Source organism: Perna viridis, chromosome 4, assembly GCF_037379345.1.
Source record: "Perna viridis isolate PV_CMFRI_1.1 ecotype Kerala chromosome 4, ASM3737934v1, whole genome shotgun sequence".
Taxonomy (NCBI): Eukaryota; Metazoa; Mollusca; class Bivalvia; order Mytilida; family Mytilidae; genus Perna; species Perna viridis.
In genome coordinates this window covers 10794887-10818519 of record NC_142448.1, presented here as the reverse complement: position 1 = coordinate 10818519, position 23633 = coordinate 10794887, and the positions used below count along the sequence as shown (strand labels likewise).

At 32.0% G+C, this 23633-nt stretch overlaps 2 protein-coding genes and 1 long non-coding RNA gene across 4 annotated transcripts in view; 1 reads left to right on the top strand and 2 right to left on the bottom strand.

Annotated features, from left to right (window-relative positions):
* The first annotated feature begins 250 nt into the window (after positions 1-250).
* LOC148618819 (meiosis-specific with OB domain-containing protein-like) overlaps positions 251-23633 on the top strand; it is a 42763-nt gene continuing 19380 nt past the window's right edge. Inside the window, exons 1-3 of the mRNA XM_088578075.1 lie at positions 251-390; positions 5747-5876; positions 7692-7751. Coding sequence (XP_088434201.1) covers positions 5778-5876; positions 7692-7751 — 159 coding nt within the window. The 5' untranslated portion in view covers positions 251-390; positions 5747-5777. The remainder of the gene's footprint in view (positions 391-5746; positions 5877-7691; positions 7752-23633) is intronic.
* Positions 7695-11855, bottom strand: LOC148618821 (uncharacterized). The gene is made up of 3 exons (XR_015921449.1): positions 10232-11855; positions 8340-8410; positions 7695-7856 (listed from the first exon to the last, which is right to left on the bottom strand). It is a non-coding gene; the product is annotated as an uncharacterized LOC148618821 (long non-coding RNA).
* LOC148618820 (protein Njmu-R1-like) lies at positions 13933-23627 on the bottom strand. 2 transcript variants are annotated; one of them, XM_088578077.1, is made up of 11 exons: positions 23472-23627; positions 21116-21151; positions 20375-20500; positions 19927-20055; positions 18584-18638; positions 18318-18437; positions 17832-17896; positions 17165-17313; positions 16517-16617; positions 15033-15103; positions 13933-14128 (listed from the first exon to the last, which is right to left on the bottom strand). In XM_088578077.1, exons 1-11 carry the CDS (start codon positions 23555-23557, stop codon positions 14002-14004), a joined length of 1065 nt encoding a protein of 354 aa, XP_088434203.1. In that variant the 5' UTR covers positions 23558-23627; the 3' UTR covers positions 13933-14001. The 2 variants fall into 2 exon arrangements, with proteins under 2 accessions (XP_088434203.1, XP_088434204.1); XM_088578078.1 differs by having other exon boundaries at positions 21116-21148; positions 23472-23607.

The following is a 23633-nucleotide window of genomic DNA, read 5'->3' as shown; positions in this document are numbered from 1 at the left end:
GCACATTAGTAGGATAGGTTTCTCAGGAAGACCTCGACATACTTCTAAATACTTAATATTTTTGTTGATCTCTTTGTAAATATTTTGTCGAAAGTTTCATTTTATCAACAAGCAGGCATACCAGGAGAACAAATGAATCCGTATGAATACAAAGGGGTTTATCAAACAGTTTATTTTTTCTTTCTGATAAGATAATACCCTATATTACAACCTGTAACAATTATGTGTGACCGTTGTATTGTTGCGTGAAGTGAGCTGCGCAGACGTGGTATCAGACATTGTACCTGACGATGAATGGATAGTCCACGACTATTATGATGACGACCATAAAATTTCTTAAATGATGACTTCAATCTTGTAGGAACATAACCCTGTTCTAAAAGCCTGACCGTAAGTAGTCTAGCGCGATACAATAAGTCTGCGTATCTACGGCAAGCTCTGGTATAAGTAAAAGTTGTGATATGAAAACTCCATACGCAGGTACTGAAGGGATGTTGCCCCCCGAAAGAGTAATCAAGGGAACCAAGGTTATAGCGGTAATCAAAAGAATATAATCCAGGGACAAAGACCAGACATGGAAAACAGACATATACAAAAAAAGGAACATAAAGTAACTAAAATCATACATAAAAAGCAACAAAAAATTGATTTTGATTATCCTTCTAATGTATACAATTTAGGGGCATATCAAATATAATAATCTGGGATCTATAAAAGAAAGGAGGATTTTTCGGTAATAGTTCTTTGGGAAAAAAAAGAGGTAAATAAAATTTTCAAAAATCAAAAGTACAGAAATTTACATTGAAACTTATTCTTATTAAATACAAAACAGTACTTAAGATAATTGTGAAATATATTTATTGTCATGTCACTCTTTTTTCATTTGTTTTAACAAAGCAATTCCATTATTAATCGTTTTGTTTGTTAAAATTTGGAAACATTTTACATTTTTTGAAACAAAATCACCGCAAATATCTTAAAATCAATATTGTATACGTTTTAAATAAATAATGATATTCCTTCTGCATAATTTCTTTGGCAATGAAGATAATACCCTCTCAATGATAATGGTATTTTCTCTCTACAACAGGTTAAAGCGAGAACATGACAATTGAGGGGAATTAGAATTCATAAAAGGGATTCCATGCCGAAAATTAACAAAAAAAAAATGTGTTTGAGGCGTTTATTTGTTATTTTCGCCTACATATTGTAAAAATTCTCAAAATATTCATACAAAAGAATGGGTTCGACTTCCGGAGCCCCATCTCTGGATCTGCCACTGATATGTTATTCAATCTCAGAGTTTAATAATTTGACGTTATTTTTTTCCTTCCTCTAGTACCATGACTAGATGTCTTGTGGCAACATTAACCTGTTCTAGAAGTCTAATTGCTCTAGCAGAACGTATGAGTTGTGATATGAAAACTCCATACGCAGGTGCTGAAGAGGTGTTGCCACAGGTAAAATGAAATAAAAAGTCATCGCGTTTGTCATATAGTTTGGTAAATATTTTTCGTTTACCATCGATCTCTTATTGTAGGTCAAGATATGATGCTGAGTTCATATTGTCTGTAGTATCCTTTATCTTAAGTTCTTTGGGGTAGATACGATGTATGAAACTAGGATTGTTCAACGATAATACGTCATCTATATAGCGAAACTGAGATAAAAAGATCTAGCTCAACGATGTTTCTTTTTTTTGTTTCAGATCAGCTATAGAGTCAGCTTCATAAGTGTGAAAAAATATGTCTGCAAGTAGAGAAGCACAATTTGTCCCATTAGAATGCCGACCGTTTGTTGAAAAACACGTCCACTACACTAGACAAATATGTTGTCGATCAAAATTTCCAGCTTCTTCTGTACATTTGGAAAATGATTTGGAATTGTTTTTACAAAGTATTCAGTACTTCTCAATCTAAGAATCAGGCAAAATGTATATAAGGTGTGGCACATGAAGGAAAAAAACACAGAGATTTTATTGCATTAACCTAGTATTTCTACCCGATAACCTCCAGAAATAACCAATAAAGTGTTTGTAAAATTTGCCTTTTTAAGATATTGATAGGTCAATTGTAAAATTAAATGCACTATGGAAAAATGGCTGGAAAATTTTTCCGCACTTTTTCTTATATAAGCAGTCAAAAAATACCTACTTCACAGATGCTTCAGGATAAATTTAAATAGCTTTTCAGTTAATTTCTAGATGTATTGAATATGTTTGTGGTTTGTGGCAAAAAGACCGGAATGAGAAATATGATGTGCCACCAATTGCCTGATTCTTACACAGAATGGTACTTAAAACAATACCAATTTTAAGAAATAAGCTTTTTTACAAATAAAAAACTACGTCTCAGAGAGTTTTTGGACTAATTTTATATTTTCAGAATTTCAGTAAGCGAAATCGAATAGCAAAATTGTCTATTTTTGCAGATGACTCAAAATTCTGCTGTTATGGCGATCAGGTATTCCCTGTGTCGTTTTTTTTTTGCACGCATTTAATGTGCGAATGTGTATGCGGAAGAGACGTATCATTTTGCCGTAACATGGCGCCTGGGTCAGCGTTTGATGATACTTTAAGAGTGAAACGAGTCATCAGTCTTGATATTTTTCACCACATGAAAATAGCGTCCTACCAAAGCGTCCATCATCCCCCCTCGAACCAGTCATACTTGCTTTTTACCCTCAATTTGAAGTAACCGCAGTTTCCAAATATAGGATTGTTGTCCAGATGGCAAATTGTTAACTTGATGCAGAAGGCAAAATATAGACACCAGATAGTTTCAAACCTTTATTGATTCAAGGCGAAATCGATGACCCTATGGCAAAGTTAAGTTCCGGGTTTCATTGTTTCCAGACATGCACCTGTCCGTAGTCAGAAGACGTTGGCCATTAATGGCATTTTGTGTTGCTATTTTACCTTAATTTTGAAAAAAGTGTCGTCGTTCTGTTCACATGAATTTTAGAACTTTTGTTGTAGGGGCATTTGAGAGCCAATTTTCCGGTTTTTACCCTGATATTGACTTTTGACTATTACTTCTGACTATTGCCTAGATTTTATGCGTAGATCCGTAATTCTGTTTTTACCTCTTATTTAAGGTGTGTTTACACTTTTTAAAGACCTTTTGGTGATATCTGAAAAATATTTACTATTTTGTATTCAGGTTATACGCTGGTGCATTAGTTGTTTTTCACCATATCTGTTCTTTTTTCTGCCGTTCCGAAATATTTTTGAAAACAACTGATATATGCATTTTGGTGTCGTTTACAGAAATAAATTGCAATAGAAGCTGTAAATTGAAAGAGTAATCACAGGAACCAAGAAATCAAAAGAATATGATACAAAAATAGACAGGGAAAAACAGACATACATAACAAAGAAATGAAATAACCAAAATAACACGTACACAGACACAAGATGAGCACCCAGACTCCTCTAAAAAGCAGGAACCAAGGTGCATCGGTAGGGTAGGCATTCTCTGCTTTTCTAGAAACACCCGCAAAGTTGCTCATGAAAGGTAAAGTTCGCAGTAGACCAAAGAGAAAAAGACAACTTCAATCTTTTAGCAACATAATTCTTATCAAAAGCCTAACTGTTATAAGCCTTGCGCGGTACAAAATATCTGCGTAGTTACGGCAATCAGGCATAATGTAGGAGTTGTGATATTAAAACATCATTCGCATGTACCTAAGGGATGTTGCAACTGATGAACAGAAAGTTGACAATACGGAACGAGAAGTCATCGCGTTTGTCATGTAATTTTGTCATACGTTTTCCTTTACTATCAATCTCTACGTGTAGGTCAAGATATAACCTACAAAAATATAGAACCATTTACTTTAATTGCGTGTCGTTTCTTTTGTTGACTAGTATACTATTTCTGGCTTTACAAGTCTACGAAAGTATAGAAGAAATTGTTCATTGCTGTAAAAACTGAAAGGGGGTTTGGAGATTATTTTATAGTACACTTGGCACGACAATACCTCTTGACTTGAAAAAAAACAGTGCATAGAGGAATACCAAAATATTTGTCGTTCGTTGAAACGTCATTGATAATTTGTGAAATTAAGCTAATTTGAAATTACAACATAAGTTGACTATAAGGCTTGAATAACAAAATTGTCTAAATCTTTTTGTAATAAAAAGGGACAAATAAACAAATAATTTTGTATATAGATATAAACTTCACTTGCAATAGTTGAGGCGTCTCGTATTTTTGAACGTATATCTAGTCTACGATTCTTCTTTTTTTCCAAAATCATGCTTTCATTTATGTTGCTTAGGTTTATTTTAATTCCATACTTAGAGCTAAAACTATCGTAGTGGTTCAAAATCTTCATACTACTTTTCAACATCTTGAGTTGAATCATTATACACAAAATACACATAGTTAGGAAAGAGTAATCAAGGGAACCAAGATTCTAGCCGAAATCAAAAGAATGAAATCCAGGGATAAAGACCAGACATAGAAAACAGACAAACACAACAAAGAACATTAAGTAGCAAAAATATTACATACAAAGTAACAAAAGGAAAAGAGCAACTCGGACCCCACTAAAAACTGAGAGCATGGACCAGGTGCACCGGTGGGGTAAGCGTTCTATGCTTTTCTAGAAACAACTCCGAGTTGCTCATAAACAGTCACGTCTGGGTAGACGAAAGAGGAAAGGAAAAACATCGGAGGAATTCTTCATACTTTGTCCACGCACATATTCAAATCCAATATACAGGCGATATTGTCAAAATGATATTTGTACAGTGTGGTGAACGTATTTTGAACAGACGGTCGACATTCTAGGTGGAACATAAGGTGCTCCGCTACTCACGAGTATATTCTTTTTATCTTATGAGACTGCCTTTATAGCTGACTATATGTATAAGACGAAACATCGTTCAGCCAGATTTTTTCCTCTCCGTTTACGCTATATAGATGTCGTTTTGTCTTTAAACAAACTTAGATTATGGGTTCCTATGCCAAAAATATACCCCCCTAAAAAGTATAATAAACTTGAGATAAAGGATAGTACAGACCCTATGAAGTTAGCTTTTTGTCCTATTTACAGAGACGGATGGAAAAGGAAAACTCATGACTGAACTATACAAAAAAGCGATGACTTCTGGTTTCGTATCGTAAATTTTCCTTTCGTCTGTGGCAACATCCCCTTAGTACCTGCGTATGGAGTTTTCATTTCATCAAAGATTTTATCTATCACGGACGTGACATTTAATGAGCACCGCGGCACGTGTTCCTAAAAAAACCAGAGGACGCTTACCCTAATGGTGCACCAGGTTCCTTCTACCAGTTTTTGTCGGAGTCTATGTGACCTAGTTACGTTTGTGTCTATGCATGTGTTATCATTGTTTGTTTATGTTCTTTGTTGTATGTATCTTTTTTGTTGTCTGGTCGTTATTCCTTGATTATGTTCTTTTTTTTTTATTTTGTTCGAATCCTGGTTTCATTGATTCTTTTTCCTTCTTAATAGGCCTTATTTTCATGTACTACTATCTTATATTTCATCCTTTTGGTTAATCCAGTTAAGGACTTCACTTCAACTTTGGAAAATTGGTAGTAAAATAAACGTTCAACATAAATCTGTCAACTTCTGATTTTTTTTCAGTTTTATAAACAAGATTTTGATATATTTTTTTGGCACCCAATAATTTGTATCATGCCAAAATTATTCTAATTCAAAGACATAGTTTTGAGCACACAGCAACATATTAATCAAATTACTTTCTTTTTATTAGGTTGAAAGAATAAGCTTGAACCAAGAAAATAATGAAGCAAACGACAATGGTACCATTTTACACCAATACTTGTTGTTTAATGAATTCTTCATTAAATGGGACAGTCAAATGTTGTTTCATAGCTTTTATAGTAAGTCATTTCAGAATTTCTTGAAGAAGTGGCAATGAAAAATTTTGTCTATTGAAAAACAACATAAATTTTCCATGTGCATATTGTCTATTGCGCGAAGTGCAATAAACAAAATATGCACATGGAAAATTTATGTTATTTTTCAATAGACAAAATGTTTATCATAGCCAATTCTTATATAGCTCTGAATTTAACTAAATAGAGGCATGTCAATATTTTTTTTATCCATTGAGATATAACAAAATTATTTTAACCAATCAGATTGCAGTATTTTTCTCAAATTAATTTATTCTTATATAAAGAGAAAAAATGAGGCTAAGCCATGCTGCACACCGATGAATTGCTTTTGGTATTGTTTGCCAATCTGAATTTTGCATCAGGCTAAAATTCAGACAGTTAATATGTAAACCTTTAAATGTTGTTGTCCACTTATACTGGCTTCTGTCTTGTAAAGGAAAACACACATAGTATCATTAACTCGTCACAAGTTATTTATTTTCAGAAGATTGTGAAAGAATCAGTGAACAATATGTGAAATCATCATACAAAACAGATAAACAGGCAACCAAGACTAACAAATAAATCATCATACAAAACAGAGAAACAGGCAACCAAGACTAACAAATAAATCATCATACAAAACAGATAAACAGGCAACCAAGACTAACAAATTAACAATAGCATGGACAGACTTTCAGAAGGAAAGACACAAACTAGAACATTCGCCTTTTTTCGGTTTCATACGAAAGAAAATATTGAGAAATAAATTTCATATAGTTAAAACAGATATCAAGGGAATCAGGACTCCACTGAAAACTGGGAACAAGAACCAGTGGTCCTTTTCACAAAAAATCGTAAGTGTAAAATTAGTCGTAAGTTATGACGTCATAACTTACGACTAATTTTACACTTACGATTTTTTGTGAAAAGGACAACTGGTGCAACAGTAAACTAGACTGTTTTCTATAATCAGCCGCCGGGTCGCTCATAAAAAGTCACGTCCGAGATATAAGAAAGAGAACAGAATACTATGACACGATGTACAAATCGGCTCTCATGGTACACATGCGAAACCATAACGATTCACGAGTTCATGATGACGACCATAAAACTTTTTTACTTTAATTTTGTAGCAACATAACCCTGGTCCAGATGCATAACTGTCAGAAATCTTACAAAAAATTGACTCACAAAACGACAATTTATAAAGGGAGTGGTAGCGCATTTTATTTGTAACCTAGTCTTACAGCCCAATGCAAATCTCCAATTTAAAAATTTGAAAATTGAAAAAAAAAACTCTGACCTGCAAAACAATCAATGAGTAATCAAGGGAACCAATTTTCTAGCACAAATCAAAAGAACGTGATCCAGGGACCATACATGGAAAACAGACACATACAACAAAGACCATAAAATAACCAAAATGAGACAGACAAAGTGACAAAATTATATGAGTAACTCGGACTCCACTAAAAACTGGGAGCATGAACCAGGTGCACCGGTAGGGTAAGCGTCTTCTGCTTTTCTAGAAACTCTCGCCGACTTGCCCATAAAAAGGCAAGTACAGGGTAGACGAAAGAGGAAATGACAACCATGACACGTTGAACAAATTAGTTTTCATGGTGCAAATGGGTATACCGTAACGATCCATCAGTTCATGATGACGACCATAAAACTGCTGTTATGATGACGTCTATCTTCTATCTTGTAGCAAAACATGATAAGACATGAAAATATTTCGAAAATAGAGATTTTACTGTGTGTAAATAATAGATTCAAACGAAAATACAGTTTAAAGCATTTTTTTTATTTCAGACATTATACTGGCAACCAAGAAACAACATAAATCATTATTTCTGCATTCACTTCGAAAAGGTAAGCAGCCTCGGTCTGTGCAAAATGATTGACAGCCGTCAATGTTAAATCCACAATCAACTGTTGGAAAGCAGGATTTGAATTGCGCACTTACGCAGTCCATGTCTGCGAACCGCAAAAAATATATATTAATTAGTTCTAGTGTTTTTGTATATATAATTGTATACACACACATAAAATTCTAATGCATTCATTTCGTTATCCGAATTTAAAAAATCTAATGTACGGGAAATATTGATTAAAAAAAAGTATATAAAAGGAAATATTGCGTAAGATTTTGGAATGGTGTTTCATGAAGTGGGCATTTCATGAAATAAAACTATCTATACTTGGAGCAATAAAGAATAATCGATTTTTCAAACTAACCTAACATATATTGACACAATTGTCAAAACTATTCCTCGCTTTACTTCCGACAAATAAAATACAGTTGTGAATTCATTTAATTCATTACAATGAATGCAAAAACTGTTTTAAGAAACAGTATAAATAAAATAATAAGTTATTTAGTTTAAATGAGCATGTTTTATTAGTTCCTCAATTCAGGAGGAATGGTATAATTATGTTTTTTCGCCAACACATACCAACCTGAAATGAATAACACCATGACGCAAACATAAAAGAGTGCTAACTTCATCTTCGGAAGAACGGTATTCTTTCTACAGAAAAAAAAATGTAAAAATTTGCTATACAATACAGTAAAATTTATGTATTAGTTACAACACATAAAATTGAACTGAAAGTAATGAAATTCAGTTTTGAAAAAAAGAGGCTAAAATAAATTATGCTTATAAAAAAGAAGTTATGGTTATTTAAACGTGCTGTGCCTTAAAAGCATACAACACATCACAAGATGTATTGGTAAAACATTATTATCCCAAATATGAAGAAGGGTATATGCACGAGATGAATTAGATTTAAAAGCAATATAGATTTAGTCAAAGCTATGATTTAGTGCGTATTTAGTGTCCATGTAATTATAAAATTCAAATCATTAATTTTGATGTTGTAATGTTTAGAGTTTGTAACTAACAGTAATTAAACCAAAGAGCAAATACCAAGAAAATCACCATTCTTTAAATAATACATATTTGTATGACTGTAACAAAATTAATGTGATTGTTTTCAACTTTTTAAGCATACCTTCGTGTTTCTATTAAATTTTGTTCATGTGAACTTAGTTACATTATTTGTCTCCCTTTATTTTGTCTCTCCGTGTTCGTTATAATCTTGGTTCTTAAAACAAGTAAGAAAAGAACAGGAATACTGTATATAACATAACAGTGCGATAATCTTGAAAGCGTAATATATTTCAATATTATCCCTCATCTAGGTCTAATGGATGTATAGCATAATCCTAGAAGAAAATGATGATTTGATATATAGGCACGATAACATGTGTTTCTGAAGATCGACAGAGAGCTTGATAATGAAATACTTAAAGCAAATAACCAAATTGATGCGTCGATTGACTTCAATTTAGAATTAATGCACAGTGCCTTTAAAATATTCGTAGGGCTAACATATTGATTTGTCTTAACTGTTAGGACTCTACACAAGCCCCTTAGAGATAAAATAGAGATTGAAAATAAAGCTGTTATATCACAGTTTTCTATACGTTATGCCCGAGCTTGCCGAAACTACGCAGACTTTTTGTATCGCGCTAGAACTCTAACAAATAGGCTTCTGGAACAGGGTTATGTTGCTACAAGATTGAAGTCATCACTACAGAAGTTTTATGGTAGTTATCATGAACTCGTGGATCGTTATGGTGTACCATCAGCACCATGAAAACTGATTTATTCAACGGGTCATAGTTTTCCTTCCCTCGTTTGTCTACCCCGGACTTGACTTTTTATGAGCAACTCGGCGGGTGTTTCTAGAAAAGCAGAGGACGCTTACCCTACCGGTGCATCTGGTCCATGCTCCCAGTTTTTAGTGGAGTCCGAGTTGCTCATTTACTTTTGTTTCTTTGTATGTATGATTTTATTTAGCTTCAAAATTTTTAACTGGCTTGCAATCTTTTGGAAATATATAGAAAGTATCTCTGCCAAATTGCTGTGTACAACAGGCACACTTTCTAAACTGTAAAATTGAAGTGCATTGATTTGCTTATCTTTATTAGTTTTTCGTTTCCTAGTGAATAACATGAAGAATTGGGCGGCATTTTATATCAGTTTTTAACAGGAAACATGATTTTCCGTTCATAAAAAAATGTCATTTTATTACATAAATCATGCCCCATTCACAAACAGGATTGCCATTACGAGCTGTATACATGTACAATTGATCGTTTATTACACAGAATTGTCAATGTAATGTATATATTTGTACCAAAAGGATTTCACATTACTTAAAAAAAAACATTTGATGAAAGAGAAGAAAAACACAACATAAAAGAAACGAATAATGATATATACTACAAACATCATGACTAATTTACGGACACTTATAAGTCAATTTTCAATTTTAATACATACTCGTAACAGAACTTCTAGGTGCTGGATTTCGATAGGTCTATGTTTTGATATTTCCTTTCTATTTTTTTGGATCTTGGTCTTCCCGTGATCTAATGATTCTTCTTGAAACAAGTGTACACCATACCTATGTGTATAAAACAAGTATTTTGGACTTCACGAAAGGCTCTTATTTTAACTGTCATTAATTCGTGCCGGATATTCATCACAGTACAATTTTTTTTTTTAAAGCACAAGAAAAGACAATTAAACTTATTATGGATGCGAATTACTTAAATAAAAATAAATTTGACTTTACGATTTTATATTAAGTGTTCCCGCTTGGAAATGTTATTTTAGATTTTAATGTACTTTTAGACCTTCAATGATGGATTGTGATACATAGTTTCGTTTGTTTTTAAGTAAAATACAGAACCACAGATAGAAGTATGAAGTGCAAAGATTGTACTTGAATTATATTATAACAGAATCTCAATACAAGTCTTGGATGGTTACTTGTACTTGTTTGATATTATGCTCCGAAGCTAATGACTTGTATATGAGGACTTTTGTTGCAGAGGACGCTTACTCTAACGGTGCACCTGCTCCTTGCTCTAAGTTTTTAGTGGAGTCAGAGCTACTTTTGTTGCCTTTTACGAATTACTTTGGTTATTTTATGTTATTTTTAATCTTGGTTTCCTTGATTACTCTTTTGAAGAAATTTGAGAAATATCTATTATCCTGTTCTAAGCCGGTGATTGAAAATGCACGAGACATTTTAACCACCGGGAGATGAAAAAAAATAAAGACAATTGCAAGAGTTTTCCAGTCGTTTTGCTTTTCCAAGTTTTCTACAGATTTCATTTGAGAAACCGATTCTCCTTTCCGTCTACTCTTTAATTAACTATTTCTCCCCTCATTACTGAAGGAAAAGCTGCATCTAAGTGTTTCAACTCGGATATTTGTTCAAGATTCTACAAAAACTAAAAAAAACGTTTGTATTTGCATTATAAACATTTCTAGATCAACCCATCAAATTTTACCTAAGTTATGAAATAAAAGCGTGATTTTTTTTAAATCGTCAAATGCCATGAGAAGAGGAAACCAAGAGAATATACTGTAGAATGACAAAAAGTCCGCAAAAATATTCAGCGAGTCACTCATACAAAGGCAGAAATTAAGAAAAAAATTGAATATGAAGTTTCAGTCACGTTTCAATGATATCAAAAATATTTCCACCAAAGTACTTGCTGTCGCTTCACATAAGAACAAGAATATTGAGTCCAGCAACAGAAAAAAACGTAGCTTACTGGCCAAATTTTTGCAATATGTCAACATGTTACATGATTAATGATGTTGAAGCAAAAAGCCTAAATAGAAAATTTATTCCAGATATGAACGCAGGTGTTGCCATTGTGGTTTTTATGGTGCCTGTGATCCTTGCGTTTCAGTTCATTCATAATCTGTTATATTTATAATATTGGAACGATAAATCCGTTCGTATGTTTTCCACAATAGTAATCAAGGGAACCAAGATTATAGTGGAAATCAAAGAATGTTATCCAGGGAAAAAGACCAACAAAAAACTTAAGAAAACAAAATAATACGAACAAAGTTACGAAATTACATGAGCAACTCGGACTCCACTAAAAACTGGGAGCATGGACCAGGTGATCCGGTAGGTTACGCGTTCTCTGCTTTTCTAGAAACATCCGCCGAGTTGCTGATAAAAAGTCAAGTCCAGGGTTGACGAAAAAGGAAAGTTAAACTATGACACGTTGAACAAATCAGTTTTCATGGTGCAGATTGACACACCGTAACGATCGCCGAGTTCATGATGACGACCATAAAACTGTGGTGATGACTTCAATCTTGTAGCAACATAGGCTTGTTCCAAAAGCCTAATTGTAAGAAGTCTAGCGCAATACAAAAAGTCTGCGTAGTTACGACCAGTCTTCCTTGCAGATATCATTTAACTAATATTCACATTTTATTGTTTTAATCATACAACCATACGTGGTAATGTGTATGACCTGTTAAATGACTATAACTCTCTATATCCATTTTATAAATTACTGTTACAGTTTGCTATTTCTAGGAAATTATGCAAGCAAAGAAAATTTCTCCAATAAGGGATATTGCATGTGACATTGACTGTAGTGATGACATGGATTAATTGATTGTTGGTGCTTAACGCCCAAGCAGCAATATTTCAGCTATATCCAGGTGGCGGGCGATGAACATGAAATGGATGATAAAATGAACATGAAACGATGAAATTAAAAATGGGATAGGAGACGAAGATAATAGGGTCGACGAATTTCGATTACCACAGAAAAGGGGGGTATAGGGTCGGGCAATTTAACCTCCTACTGCGGAGCTGAAGGTTTCTTCTCCTATCGAATACCACAGCAGGGTTCCTCAACGTGCAAGGGAATGTAGCTTCTTTCCCAACACGTGGCACCACTAAGATTTGAAGTCAGGTTTTCCGTATTTGAACAATTACTAAAACAATCTAAGAAGGTGGATTAATCATTAATCGAGGAGTTAATAAAATTATCATTTGTTATATACTGATTATACATTATTGTTGCCACCAGATTCTTCTCAATTGCAATATGGTGGGTGACGCTGGCGAAGCAGAGCATGCTTACCCTTCCAAAACATTTGATGTCACTTCCAATTTTTGTGGGAGTTCGTATTGCTAGTGGTTTAGTTTTTTGTGAGACGTCTTGTTTCCCTTATCTTCAGTATTTATGTGTGATCTTTTTTGTTGGATTTGCTACATTGTGTATGTAGATTTTCCTGTTATCTGTGCTCACGTTTAGGCCATGTTTTAGGATTTTGACATATTTGAATCATCCCACTGCTGATGATTCGGTCTTTTCTTGGCCATTATGTATACTAAATTAAAAGTATAAAATAAAAAAATACCAAACTGGGAAACTGAGACAAAAATAAATTTCATTGTCAAATATATCTTACTTTGTAAAAAATCAGCTCTGAATCCAAGTATACTACAGATGATGAAATGATTACTATTTAAACTTTTTCATGTACACCATTTTCGGATAGTTTGCAGAAAAGTGTTTCAACCAGACTTCAGCAGGAAGTACACACCCTTTTGGTGTGCCTGAGTTTACCTGAGTTTTTAAAGGGGTTCATTCTATTTGGTTTTTTTTCAGTGTGTGTACATTTTAAATTCATTTGTGTAGTGCAATCATTTGAAGTAATCCTTTTGTTTGTCCCTATGTTGTTCTATCGAAAGCAAAAGATTTCCAAATGTTTGCAACTTACTGCTACTTGTTCCACATTCCCTTTAGCTTTAAAAAAAGAAGCATTTTAGGACTCTTTCCTACAAAAACAATTCAGTTCTAAAAAATTACAAAAAATATGAAATTATCTTGGCTGCCTATGTGACTTGTTTTTAATGCAAAAAATCAAATCTCTAAAACAACTCTCTAATAAACAAACTGAACCAGTATGATTCTAAGTACATGTATCTTCATGATATTTCACTTCATGCTATAACGCCTGGAACATAATATCCTTAAAAACACCTCTCCTTATACTATGAAATGTCACATTAAAACCAGTAAAAAACTGTTCCTTTCGAAGAAAGTTAGCAACTACAAAAGTTAGATTTTTCACAGGGCTTCAACAGTTCTATTAAGGTTTAGATACTTCTGTGTAATATTCTGTTAAAAGTACTATACAATTTAAGATCAAACTTTGTACCCTTTAATAAACAACATGTAAATAAAAGATAAATAGATGATACAACCAGTTGGTAATTAAGATGCTTTAACAATATATTTTTTTAAATCTGTAAATACATCCTTCACTTCAGTAATTTCATCAAGATGTGCATAATTCATCAAAATTTCTGAGTTTCCTGATGTGAGAATGAACTTGTAAGCCCTAAAAAGAAATTGAAGATGGGTCAAATTTACAAAATAGCTTTTCCATGCAATATGTGTATTTCTATACATTGTAGTATATGTGACTTATTCATCTCCTCAGTTTTCAAGTAGTAATGCTTTAATGCTTTGTTCAAGTAGTCATTATGGAAGTCAATGGAAAAAAGACTAAATGTAATTCCTAATTCCAATGAAATTGAGAAAATATGTTGATTTGGACACTTCAAATGATCAAAGGATACATAAAATATGTATCAACTAATAAACTCAGAAGACAATTGAAAGGAAATCATGTACTTTTCAGCTTTTAACGATTTTAACAGAGGAAATGAAATTCCAGATAAGATGAGATTTTCACAGCTACCACTAGCAGTACTCCTACAAGATACTATTTGATGTTATTGTATTTTTTATTTGGTAAGATCCACATTTTTACCTGTCCTGCAAACTGACAGCATGGAGGCAAATTACTCACACATGTAAACAATATTCATACACTTTTGTAGTTAATTATATATATGATTTTAAAGTACACATTCTCAGCTTCATTTTGACTACTTTTAATCATAATACACACAAATAGTGCACTTACAATGCATATGTCTAGGTTCAGTGTGTTTTTGGTACTACATAGGGGGGTGGCCATTTGACCCGGAAGTGGTTAGTGAGACCCTAGCCAACCCTGAATACAATTTTTCAATATATTTACTATATGTCTATATAAATTTTTGCTAAAATTAGCCAGCCCTACCGAAAAATAGCCAGTCTCAGGCTGGCAGGCAGGCTACTATTTCTAACTCTGATCTAATCCCATAAATTTATGTTTTGTTGCTTCCTGCTTTTATTTTGAATACTCACAGAAACACACAAACCTTCAGAACACTACAAACCTCCTTAGTCCTTACCTGTAATATGCATAGTAATCATACTGAGCCTCAGTTAACAACCTTTTCATTGTATTTATACTGTGAATAAACTGAAATAAATGATTTCAAACATTATCAGGGTACTTAACAAGTAATCTTACAATATAAGATTTCAGAGAAAACAACCTCAATATTGTTTTTGGAGCTGCATATTTTTATTTGTTCAAATGCAATAAAGGTTCCTCTTGCAGAATAATACATGTTGTATGTGTGGTATTGATACCTTCTACATGTTTCAAAAGGTGCACATGCAAAAAATGATGAAACATTAATATATTATTTCTTACTTTGAGACAATATATCATATACATAAGCTTAGAATTTTAATGCAGTTTCCTGTAAATTTTGTGATGTATTTATTTGCTTAATATATGACAAGGCTGTGATTTAATAATAAAAACAGGCTATATTGATTTTATTTTTAAAACTGAGTTTTTTTCTAGATATCAAAAATAATTTAAGTATAAATGCATCAAAAATAATTTCAATATTTTTTTTTTATCTTAAATAATCATAATGCACAGTATTTTGCGCATTTAAGAATTGTTTTTAATTTTTTGACCAGATTATGTGAAATATCCTGATTAAAGGCAGTTAACACTTCATGAACTGTAAAATTTAATTTCTAATCGATTAAAGTCAAAATTAGAATTTGTCCCTTCATCAAAGCCTTATCTAGTTTGGACTTATTTGAATTGAAGACCACAGCTCAATCAATGTTAATGACGTCACAGTACTAAGTAAGTTAATGGAAAATAACCAATCTTGCCCAGATGAGAAACAAACAAATTAAATATTTATAATAAACACATTTTACATCTTATTGTCTTTGCAAAAGCCTTAATTTTGATTTTAATAAATGTACGGATGATTTCAGGGTAAGTTCTATTTCACTGAAGAAAATTTTACTTATTGGAATTAACTTAACATTGCAGTCTTTACTTATTTGTCAGTTGCTTCATGGAATATTTTTCTCTATTTTCTAGTTAAACATATTTCATGAAATTACAAGTGATGACTTCCCAATTGTGGTACTTTTAAATTCAATAAAAATTTGGTCTTACTTAAGACTTGTGATAATTCAATGTTTCAAGACTTTGTAGCTGAATAAGTTAAGTAGAAATGAAAAGTTCAGCATATGGTCATATAAAAACCTTAAAAAATAAATATACAAATCTTAATTTTCAAATCAAATTCCCCTTAAAGAGTGTCCATTAAATGATTCAACAATATAAGAGGTCATATTAATCCTTTCGACATCCTCTCATTTACTTTATAGTAGTGTGAATAATTTGTCTTAGACGTAATGTTGATGACTATAGGATTATTGTGTTTATAGTCTATTTGTATCAACCTGTGACATAACATTAAATGGGAGTTTGTCAGATCATCTATGAGGATATATCTGAAGGTGGGGGCAAAATTATGAATTTTACTTTAATCAAATTGAATACAAAATGAACCTTGGCTCTAAATGCTTCCACTGCTTGTCTTATTTCTCCAGGACTCGTACTGTCCACAGAATTTATTGCTTTACTCCAATGTTCACAGAACTTTGTGCAGCCTGAAAAACCAAATTACAGGAAAGTCACCCCTATGCTCAAGAAAATGTTATGCCCATAGCCCCTTTCAAGTTTAAATTCCTTTCTCAGAAACAAAATGAATGATAACAATGGAGAAAAGCTTCCTTTCATCAAAGAATCACAATACCAAGGTACCAAAAAATACATAAATACCTCAATATGTTATACATACTAGTATTATACAAGTTGCAAACAATACTACACCAGCAAAAAGACAGGCATATAAAAAAAACCTAAAAAATATGGCAACAAAAATATTATAAATTCATGAATTTTTCACAAAAAATTGCAAGTGTAAATATTAGTTGTAAGTCATGATGTCACAATACTTTGATCTATTATGATGTCATAAGTTACAACTAATATTTACGCTTGCGATATTTTGTGAAAAGGACTGCAGGTTCCATGATTAACATACATGGTACTAAGCCTAGTGTTTGTTAGAAAAGCACTAAATTTCAGAAGAGTTTAAAATTGAGTAACTCTTAATGTTATTCTCACAAAGACACAGTTCTCAACTCTACTTACTGACATCTTTAAAGACTAGTTCATCATTAACAAAGTCAATAGAAATAGTCTGCTGTGGAATGGAAGCTGGTGAAATATCTACCAACATATCTATACTGCCTGAGGATCCATTACCAAACATATCGGACATATTGCAGAGTTTCACGAACCTTAAATGAGAAAATTATATGACTGGAACAAATCTGAAGTAATAAAAAATGCCTGTTTTATTGAAACAAAAAATAAGTATTGCCTGTTATTAATTTGAGTGTTGATAATTAATCAACATGTTTATGTGTTGATGAAAGTGTATTTTTTAAATGAAAAACAGGTCAAAGTTTCTTTGATAAAACATCTTCAACAATTTTTAATGATACAAGTTTTCCCAAAATTGTGTACAGTAGAAATGTTCAATAAAATTAAATTTCAACTTAAGTTTCAAATCATTCTGTTAAGTATTAATAAAATAACCTAAAAATTTGGCAATAAATTCATGAATCAGCAGTCATTTTCACAAAAAATCAAAGAGTAAAATTAGTTGTAAGTCATGACATCACAACACTTTGATCTATTATGATGTCATTATAGGGCAAAATTAACAGACTAAAAATTAGTGGCCCCAAACTAACCATCTAAGTCTAAAATTGTTTGACTTAAATTTCATATAGATTATTATGATCTACAGTACCTTGAAAGGTCAGATAATAGAGATTTTTCTCCTCCATTGACTTGTAAGCTACCATTTACCAGTGCCTGAAAAAATGTCATTATTTGCATCCTCTCCCTATCATGTTAATGCTAAAATTGAGCATGAATCTCCAAATATGTCTATGACTTCCTGTATTCACAAAATTACTTTTTCATTTTGTACTAAATGAGAATCTGGCAGCAATTAATAATATTCTTGATTTCATTACAATGCAAAGGATTCCAATACCCCAATAGCACTTATGGAATTTTTTCATAGCTTACAGCCATAAAATAATGATGAGGAATGTGATTTTTGTTTTTATTTTATTCATATGGCTCTATAAATTGAAAATAAAAGCACCTTGAAAAGAGACAGGGGACAGCATGAGAACCAATGAAATATTTTCAGATGGCATTATAGACATTTAAATGCACAATTTTCATTTATGTAAATGACTTCATGTAGCAATCATAAAATACATACACAGTACAATAAATATTTAACATTCTGCTGTAAAAGCTGAACACATCTGCATAGAAAATCTAGGGTTGTTTCATGCCATTTTTCTAGATATTGCTTGGCTGGAATTTGAACATCAGTTTTCTGAAAAGGAAAAAGAATATGAGCTTTGATTATTTTCTCTGTGATGAGTTTTTAGTCGATAATCATTTTCCCTTAATTACTGTGTTTTAAAATTGAAGTCTTCTAAGTCATGATTATAAATGACAATGTTGTTATAATACACTCACATTGCATAATTCTGTTGACAACTGACCACAGAAGACATCCAAGTCATGAGTAAAACTAATGGATATTAAGGAAAAACATATAATGAAAAACATACATACTAGTGAACTTCCAGTCCTTCAGATCCAGTTTCAAAAATATTAATTGTAAAAAAAATAGTACAGTTGAATGTCAAATTTCAATATGCAGTTCTCACTTTTGACACTTACACAGCACAGGTAAATTAGATATATTAAAGCTACTTTACAAGCTGCTATCAAAAAACTAAGCACAATCTTTTAATGATTTAAAAACCTCCTGTTCTTAAGTCTAATTTCCTGTTCTGAGTTTCAAGGTTTATCATATGTATTGTACACGATTTCAATTTAATAAAAAATACTTTCAGTTTTGATTTTAAAGAAAACCATATCCTTTACAAGATATTCTGACTTAATAACAACCAACATAAACAAAAGATATTCAAACTTTATTACAAAATTTATGAAATGTCATAAAAACCTCAAAATAAACTTGTGGCATTTACAGTAATTGGCTTGTGAGTTAACATTAACCCACAATAAACTTATGTCTATAAATTTCGCCAGTGTGCCATGATTGTTAATAAGATGGCTGTGAATACAAAAACAAAGATTGTACCATACTGAAATTACAAGGCAGGAGGTTATTGATTGGTTAATTATCAATTTTAAAAGTAGCACTCGAGCTAGGAATTGTGCAAAATGTGATACATGATTGGAAAGCCTACATATTTTTATTTTTTATATTTTGTTTAAAATGCTTAAGTTAACAGAAAATAGCATGTAAATTTTCATAGAACCCTTGTTCATAGGAGATATAAATTATGTAGAATGCAATGTAGAATTCAAAATAAAGGGAGATAACTCTGTAAACAACACTAAAATCCAGAAAGAAACATTGGATTTTCAATGTGAATTACCTCCTAAGAGCAGACAGATTGGAATGAATGATTATACATTTCATCATATAGACCTATAAAGCAACTTAATGGCAAAAATAAAAATGTGTAGCCTTCTTCCAACGCAGTCAGTATAGTTTCGTTTTTTTACCCTTTGACCTTAAAGACGTTCTTCTATGGAAATGCAAATTACTTGATCCCAATTCTGTCTTAGTGGCATTTGAAAAAAACTGTATCGAAAATTGAAATTGTGTGCCATCATCCATATCATGTTTTACTTCCTGAATGAAATGTAGAAAATTATAAATAAACAAAACAAAGAGTGTTTTTATGTTGGCTATCTTTTTTTATAGATAGTACTTGTTTGGGGTGTATTACAGAATTGCATGATTCATTGCTGGAGTACTACTTAATTACTATAAAGGATACTTTTCTAGCATTTCAGATTCAGGTGCAAGAAAGCAGACAATAAGCTTGATATTGCCACCATCTTCTCTAATTTCCTTTTCTTTCATCATACAGTAATAACAAGACCACGTCTCTACTGCTTCTGCTTCACTAAAATTGAAAAATGAATATTAATGGTTATATACCATGGGATGATTAAGACCCAACTTACTTTAAATCAAAAATGTTTTATAACAATAGGAGATGATGCACAAATTATCATGACAAAGTCAAATTATCATAACAAAGTCAAAAAATCAAATACAACCAAGTCAGTTTGTTCCTTCACCCATTTCATAGGCAAGAATGTTTGAAAGACATGCAAAATTATACTTATTGTGTAAGTAAGTGAATTTATTACATTTTTGAGGGGGGAGGGATTAATTATCTCATTAATATGTCCCTAAATAACAAACATAACTATACTAACCCAATATCAAACTGGGTCACACTTCCTGCATCAAAATATACAGCATTCTTTGACAGTTTCTGAGCGATTAATTTCCTTACTTCCAATTCCAAGTGACCAGGGACATCAGTGCAAATAACAGTTAAACTTAAAAGAAAGCATTTTTCTTCAGGTACTACTTTAAAATCAGAACATACATAACAAATATGGATTGTTTCTTTGATGCCACTTGACTACTGATTGAATTAGAAAAGAAACTAAAATTTTGTTATAAATGGCACTCTATTAATTTTATATTTCTTGAAAATCGAACAGTTTTTAACTTTCACATAAGAACTGAAAATATTAAACTTATAATAATGCAAATTTCAAAAAGATGTGAACTGTCAATTTATAAAAAAAAATGAGATTTTTATAGAGTTATTGGCACAATTTTCAGCTGTGATCAAATTCGGCCTAAAAATGATGATCATCATATTTAGTAAAAATTCACCAGGTAGTTTCAGAGTATAATATCTTTTTTTAATAAAATGATAAAAAAAATGACAAACAAAGATGGGTACAAATGGATGACATATGCTCACATGGTTCTTTGGTTCCAGTGAACAAAAAGTGTAAAAATGTTTCAATGAGAAAACTGAATTCTACTAGGTAAGCAGATGCACAAAGACAAGCAACTCAGAACTAGAATGGGAAAAATATAAAAGTAGTGCAACCAATCAAATACTAAAATTTGCAGATCTGAAAAATTTAGTTGCATACCTGTAGCCTTCATCTTCCTTGACATCTTCACTGCTGCTAAAATATAAAATGTAAATACTCATACTATATCAAAAGATTCAAATGTTTAAGAACTGTTAGCATTATCCAGTATCAGCATTTAATGTTTTTGATCATAGCACTATATTAAAGAATGGTTTCATACAATGTCATGCTAAGGGTCTTTTCAAATCTTAGTAGGTAAACCAAGATTTGAAAATGAGGTTTATCACATTTTGAAGAGAGGGATGTGATATCTCATCATGTTATAACTGTGTCCCATATTTGAAATTATTTACAAATTAAATTAAATAAGGGTCTGTTACTGGCAACTAATTCAACCAATTACTAGTACTGCTTTATCAGGATGTAACATTTCAGTCTAGAGTATGATCTATCCATAGTACCTTAGTAAGAATCTTGGAAACTAGGTAACTACACATGTGTCTGTAAACCATTTGAAAAAGTTTGTCAGGACTGTAATCTAGTCCTTTTCACAGTGGTGTTTTGTGAATTATGACAATTAAAATACCACCAAGGATTAAAAAAATCTTGACAAGGTAGAAGTAAATTTGTTTCTGAGCCTTAAGTATGGTCTCACTAACCACTTCCGGGTCAAATGGCCACCCCCCCCCCTATGTAGTACCTAAAACATACTGAACCTAGACATATGCATTGTAAGTGTATTATTTGTGTGTATTATGATTAAAAGTAGTAAAAATAAAGCTGAGAATGTGCACTTTAAAATCATATATGTAATTAACTACAAAAGTGTATGAATATTGTTTACATGTGTGAGTAATTTGCCTCCATGCTGTCAGTTAGCAGAACAGGTAAAAATGTAGATTTTCAGTATTATTTATTCAAGTAAATTTTGTGAAGAATTTCTACTATCATCGTACCGTTAGCATAATGATTTTGGAAGCCTTATTTTCCAAGCTTCACAACAGTATGCAACTTTAAGATGTCATTTGTCCTGGGAATTCACAGTGAGACTTTGAAAATTACTTTTTTAACATGTAAAGTAATGGAAACATTAGAAGTGGTTAGTGAGACCTATGCACAAAACCTACTTATTTCCACCTTGACTCCTATCACAGTTAGTTGATTAATAGATCTGACTAATTTGGGATTTTTCATATGTTTTTTTAGGTATGAAAATTTACTTCATTCATATTTTCTTTATTTACTTCCCTTATATTAGACTATAAGAAAAGTAAAGGCAATTTTTCTTCCAGTACATTTAAGATGGTGACAGCTTGTATACATGTGCATAAATGTTTTCGTTTTCAGCATAATTTTTCAAAAATACATCATTCCTGCCAATAAGCCCCATAAATCTGACAAAAGGTGTTAATTGATGTCTAAACAGGTAAAGGAAAGTTTTATGACAGGTAAATAATCATCGAAAAACATCAGCCACATAATTAATTTGAAAACAGTCAATTATTGTAGAACCATGTGTGTAAAAAAATTAAAATAATATAATTATAAAATTACACGTTTGGTTATCCAATAAGTTAATTATCAGCCTTATATAAACAACCCATTAAATATCATTAAATGATTGACACAATGCCATTTTTTGTAATCGGAAACTAACTTCAGGACAATAAGGCAATTGGTCTCTTTTCTAAACAGAATTTTTTTTTAAAACAGACCTTTGATTTTTTAATATAAAACTATTTCATCATAGTGCCATATAAATGTATATAAATGAAAGTCTATCTGATCAAATTATACAGTTAAATGTAAATATAAAAAAAATAAGAGCATGCAAATGGTGTTCAGCTGATTTTCAATATAAACTTACGATTACCATAAGTATACTTTTAACTTTTTCATACAGTTTACACAGACCAATCGAATTGTGCCGCACAGACTGACCTGACTGACTGAAATCTGTTCGATCAGCAAATTTTGTTCTGGTCAGACAGATTTTTTCAGATGTCTGACTGAATGTGCTGTTGGTCAAAGGCAAGTTTTAGTGGGTCTGCAACAACAAAAAAGTTACATAGAAATATACATGTACTTGTCTTTCTTGTTGTTGCAGTTATTTATGAGTTCAATATGAGTTTAAGATACAAGAAATGTATTATTACTAGAACCATATAGCTGGAATATAAATTGTAGGGCAAACAGAATCAGGGCAAAAAAGTAATAGGGCTTGGATTTCTAACCACCGAGAGGTGACAGAGCAAAATAAAAATTAGCCTTTCAAGACTGCATAATTATTTGGACTATTATTTTTATTGGTGCCTGTGAACATGATACGTGTCATTCAAATCTTATATTTATCAAATACGGTTAAAAATGCATTGTGTGAAATCAAACACATATGAAAATAATAGGTATTTACGGGCTGTCGTTATATTCAAAGAGCGAATAATATCTACGAAGAACTAGTGGCTTTAAATCGTCGTCATTGCTGTTTTTGTTGTCCATTTGAAGGGGGGATACGTAATGGAAAGGAGTGTAACGTCGTCAAATGTCCCTTGCATAAATCATGATCAAGGTCGGC

Coding starts and splice junctions, on each gene's coding strand:
- LOC148618820 (XM_088578077.1), bottom strand. CDS start 23,557: ATGGACAACAAAAACAGCAATGACGACGATTTAAAGCCACTAGTTCTT. Junction 17,314..17,831: donor CTATTATCTGACCTTTCAAG/GTACTGTAGATC, acceptor TTCTCATTTAAG/GTTCGTGAAACTCTGCAATA. Junction 15,104..16,516: donor TGGAAGCATTTAGAGCCAAG/GTTCATTTTGTA, acceptor CATTTATTTCAG/TTTATTCACAGTATAAATAC.